General features: G+C 42.6%; 1 protein-coding gene across 1 annotated transcript; it reads right to left on the minus strand.

Annotated features, from left to right (window-relative positions):
• Positions 1 to 1,820: 1,820 nt before the first annotated feature.
• CHR18 (chromatin remodeling factor18) lies at positions 1,821 to 5,140 on the minus strand. Its single transcript, XM_087373438.1, has 2 exons — positions 5,120 to 5,140; positions 1,821 to 4,847 (listed from the first exon to the last, which is right to left on the minus strand). The coding sequence occupies exon 2, from the start codon at positions 4,767 to 4,769 to the stop codon at positions 1,962 to 1,964; it is 2,808 nt and encodes a 935-aa protein (XP_087229564.1). The 5' UTR covers positions 4,770 to 4,847; positions 5,120 to 5,140; the 3' UTR covers positions 1,821 to 1,961.
• Between the last annotated feature and the right edge of the window lie 353 nt (positions 5,141 to 5,493).

The following is a 5,493-nucleotide window of genomic DNA, read 5'->3' on the forward strand; positions in this document are numbered from 1 at the left end:
TAGGGCCAAAATGAAACAACAAAAGATACCAGCTGTCGCCCCTACCACCCTTACCCAAATAAAGAGATTATCATACTCTGACATCACCTGTGCCCCAACACCAACTCTATAAAGTGACCTACCAAAGACATCGGAGAAAACATGTAGTGGGATTAGAGCCACAAGAACACATCTATTTTCTACAACAAGAGCTTAGAGAGGTCGATCTTTGACTTGCCTCCTTGAAGAGGTAACTCCTTTGACATGGAAAACAATGGGAAACACAAGCTAATCCAAGATGTAACGTAGAAATGGCATTCAGTAGTACCGGCATCACAATTGGTATCTACTATCGTAGTAGTAAATAATAAAATCAGTACAAGGACGTGTATGGGGAGGGGGGTAAACAAGAAACTAGGACTGCCGATGCCCCAAGTCTATGCATAAGGGGCTCCCTGAGGGTTGATATGCTAGAGATGGGTGCACAGCAGAAAATATTGATCTTGTTAAGGAAATTTTCCTTTAGATGGCATACTTTGCAACTGTAAAAGGGGGCGGAAGCACAAGTAGCATTCAATGACAAGCCTGTAAGGGGTAACGTTCTTGAGTAACAAGATGAAAGGCACCAAGATTTGGATCTCAAAGGAGCTCACCTTGATTCAACTCAAGGCAAAATAGAATCGACTGAAGTAGAGGATGCTCGGAAGGAAGGGAAATGGGTTATCTATAGAGAAAGAAAGGGAGAAATCGGAAACTTCAAGCCTAGACCCAAAGACTCAATCTTAAAATGATGAAAATGATATTTACACTAGGTTATAGCTAGTTAAAATAATCTCGGAGATGCTCTATGCACTCTCAAGAGATGCCTTGTGCGCTCTGTTCACTCTCTAGTACTCAAATGTGGTAGCTGCTTTTTTTTTTGTGCTTTGTCTCATAGGCCTAGACGCCTCCTAAAGACCGACCAAGCATCATTGGTACGGAAGGCGAGGAAGCGGAAGAGCATCCCGAAGCTATCTCTAATATGACAGAGAGAGAGAGAGAGAGAAAGAGAGAGAGAGAGAGAAGCTTCATCCATGAGGCACTTAGACGTCAAGAGCACCTTCCTAGATCACAAAGATAAGTACTAGACGTACTGAGACTCTTCTCAAAGTATGATCACAAGGTTTTTCCAAGCGAACCGCACAAGTTATAACCCCACGGGCACCCAACACAGGCGGGACCCAAAGCCAATGACACAATACACCCAATATAGGACAAACATGCAAATTATACTTAGAGATGTCCCCTCCATGTTCAAGGTTGGGACACGACAGACAAGGGTTACTGTATCCCTAGTCCAACACAGGGCCTCTGCTAGGAGATCGCGCCACACAACACCCACAAATAGTTGATGACGCTTTATTTTTTATTTTATACTATAGCTACCTCATCAATCGATTGGTCTTCCATGACATTGGACCAAGCTTTGCTTTGTACTCTGATGACATATGAGGATAGTGATGATGGGGAGGGTCATATTGATGTTATGACTCTATAGTGATGCTCTTATAGCTATCTAGCATGTAGCATGTAGTATGGGTGTTGATGCTCGTTTAGTACCTCCATTTCAGCTTGTTTGTATCAGATTCTCCATCGATCTTTCGAAGACTTTAATAGAAACTCTCTCTCTCTCTCTCTCTCTCTCTCTCTCTCTCTCTCTCCCAAAAAGAAAGAGAAATAATGAAACAAAGCCAGGTAATGACTGGACTTGGATGGTATGTGGGGGCTAGAGGAAGGGTATATGTAAAGGTGGGATACCGAGTTTCACAAAGAAAAAACCCATCCGAATAGAGACATTTCGGGATAATATTTTATATGCATATCGTGTGTGCACATGCAAGCATACATGCATGCTTAACAAATTTCTGAAAGCATGCAATGCAAAAGGACTAAGCTTTGTTATGGTGGGGCCTGTCTCATAAATTATGAATAACACCTGACTTCTATATTCCAAGATCATCTTTCTCCTCTGACATTGTATCATATTTTCTCTTCTTTAACATCCCATGCTCCGCATTGCTCCCATCAGATGTACAGTCTGCAGCTGGTGGGCTATTGCAGCGACGCAAGAACGCTTTCAAAGTAGACTGTCCAGAGGGTAAGCACTGATGATGGCGTGCTGCGGGAGCCACGTGCAGACTATCTTCTTTCCCATCTAAAACCTGGCCAACATTCTCCAGCTTGTGTTGCACACTATCCCAAATAAGGTCATCTACTGTATCATGAGCATGTAAATAATATACATTGACCGAAGAAACTTGCCCTATACGATGTGCTCGGTCTTCTGCTTGCACGAGGTCCCCTGGAGTCCATGACATTTCTGCAAATATGACTGAGCTTGCTGCAGTCAAATTCAGGCCTACACCTGCGGCTCGAATACCAAGCACTGCAGCCTTCACACTTTCATTCTCTTGAAATCTTGCCACTAGTGTTTGCCGTAATGACGCTAGTGTGCCCCCATCAATTCTGATATACCCAACCTTCTTCTTCATAAGAAACTGCTCAATCCCATCAAGCATAATTTTATGATGTGCAAAGATGAGAAACTTACAATCAGCCTCAACTATAGTAGATAGATAGTCCATCACAGCTGGGACTTTTACTTCTGCCGACTCAGTGTAAATCTTACTTATAAGTTGCCTCTGAGAATATCTCAAACTTTCAGCATCTTCCTGAGACTTGCAGTTTTTTAGTTCCCTCTTTACTGCTTCCAACTCATAAAAAAGAGCGCGCATCTGTTTCAATCCCCTCTCATCTAATGTAAGGTAAATCTGTTGCCGCCGTTTGAGCGGAAGCTCCGATAGAACTTCCTTCTTTAACCTTCTTATCATAATTGTAGACTTCATCAAAGCATGCAGCTCCTCACAATTACTGGCCCCTTGATATACACCAAAATGTCCACCCATGCAATACCGCTTTCCGTACTCATGTACATTTCGGTATGTGCCAGATTGCAAGGCCTCTAGCTGTTTAAATAGCTCAATCGGTCGTGACAATGCCGGAGTACCGGTTAGAAGCAAGGCATACTTACATCGCTGCAATAAGGGTACACAAACAGCTGTCCTCTTAGCTTGCGCATTTTTCATATAGTGGGCCTCATCAGCAATAACAATCTTAAAGTCTGTATGCACAATCTCATCTTGCAGTTTCGATACAAGTTCATATGACACAATGTTAAACAGCCCATCGAGCCTCACCGGTTGTCTTCCAGCAGTCTGTACAATATTGAATCCCTCTCTGTTGGATCCGTAACATTGAGACATTACCACCAGAATGTCACTGGATGGAATGTTCAGCCACTGACTGATCATTGCAGCCCAATGGAGCCGTAGTGATGAAGGTGTGATTACAAGCACCGGCCAATCATCTACAAAGCATGTTGTAAATGCAATCGCTTGCAAAGTCTTGCCCAACCCCATCTCATCTGCAATAAGCGATCGTCCTCCATGCTGTAACGTGAAACTTACACCCTCACGCTGGAAAGGCAGCAATCGTTTTTCAAGCTCAACCGGTATGTTGCAATATTTTTCTCTTAGATCAGGCATGGTCAAAGATGCTTCAAGAGCACGTCTTACAAGTGGCTCCAGACGTTCCAGGTTAACAATAAGACCATCAATACTGGAAATTTTTTTCTCCGCTTCCTGCAAAGAAGAGAAAGGGAAAACCCACAATCTCTCCCTGGCATGCCATTCTGCTCTTGCTATTGACTTCAGTGCAGCCACCAGTCGGGGTTCATATTCGCATTTTGCAGCAATATTACCACTGTTATGGAGTATCAATTTAACAGCAACCTTAACAGTAGAACTATCTTGCAATTTCTGATTTTGCAATCTAGCATCTTGAGCATCTCCTTGCTTCCTTGGTATTGACCATGGGGCTACCTCAGAAGATAGTGATACTGGTGCTTCTTCCTGTTGTGAGCACCGAGTACTTTCATTGTTTGGGAGATGAAAACACTCAGGTAGCACTAAGGGAAGTATAGCCTCAATAACAATTGAAGGGTTTGATATCTTTCGAAGTGCCTGCACAAGTTCTTCGAGGCTAGCCCTAGGAAATGTCCACACTCTTTCTTCCAAGTTCCAAGCTCTTCCTGAAACAGATTGGCATGCTTCTTTGATACTGTCATGATAAGGATTGCGTGCAGCAATAAGGTCAGAACTCATCAGGTATAATTGTACTGTCATTGTGAGAGACCGTTTCACTTTATGACCGGAGATGCTACTTGCAGACTGGTTTGGAGAGCTTTGAGACAAAGTAGAAGAAATTGATCCTGAACTGATTCCTTTCTGTTGAACTCTTGGCAAAAGAAGAGGCGGGACTGCTTCAATGCTAGTTGTAACGGTGGACAATGAAGAGATTGCTGCGCAAACATCTTCCAGCTTATTTTCAGGATAAGTCCACGCCCTTCTAGTTTGATCCCATTCGTGCCCTGGCACTGTTTTCAATGCTGCAACAAGACTTGGGTTATATTGAGTCTCTAGCCCAATTCTTCCAGGTCTGTCTTGGAATAACTTTATGGGTAATGATCTTTGAGAGCTTTTCCCAGGTGAAGAATACAGGCTCTTTGGAAGAGCACGGGCTTTGGCAGGTGAGCTGGATGGCGAGGATGTAGGACCTGTGTGAGGAGGCGAAGCCAATGACGAAGCATATTGTTTCTCCGCAAGTCGCCTCTTTGCATTCTCCTCTAATGAATCAAGTTCCTCAACACTGCACCCCCATTCCTCGTCCATTTCAATGTGGATTTGTTTCATTCTACAATGGAGACATGAAAATCATGCTGCTCCCAATACTACAAAAACCTCTTTGCTTCACCTTCCAGGCTGGTCCTTCTGTTGCATTCAGCCAACAACTTTAATCAAAACTTCTGAATGAAATATGAATGAAATAAAAATTGCACTATATATACAAGATGATCCACCTCCATCTGAAGTAGCAAATGCAGCCAATCTATTACACATGTTCGAAACAAAGAGAAATCCTCCACACGAGCATTTAGTACCAAGGTTTGGACCAGCATATGCCACACCAAGGACACCCATATAAAGTGATATTGTCTCTATTAATAGTGCTAACTACTTGTTCCCTGTCAAAGGTGAACAACCTTTGATAATGTTTGAAAGGAAGGAAAGCAATATCTCCACAGAGGTAGCAGGTTGAGCTCAGGTCCATTCGCACTGCTTTTAAGATCACAAATGGTAATCTTCAAAAAAATAATTCGGAAAGTCTATTGTGTTTCTAATCTCAAGAGTGTTTATAGCTATAATATACATCGAAGAAAGTACACACACACCATTTTATAAGAGGTCTGGGATTCCTTAACATGCAATACCCACTAGCTTTCTAGTTGTCCCTTATCACATACTGTGTATTTGGCTTTGCAAAAACCATAACATCGTACTCAATTACCATTGTATGCACGTTTTTAATGCTAGAAATCTAAGTGTCAATTCATCCTTTACCAAGCAATTTCGTGCC

This window comes from Dipteris shenzhenensis, chromosome 1 (assembly GCF_047967505.1).
Source record: "Dipteris shenzhenensis isolate YYH24624 ecotype China chromosome 1, Dip_SZ_1.0, whole genome shotgun sequence".
Taxonomy (NCBI): domain Eukaryota; kingdom Viridiplantae; phylum Streptophyta; class Polypodiopsida; order Gleicheniales; family Dipteridaceae; genus Dipteris; species Dipteris shenzhenensis.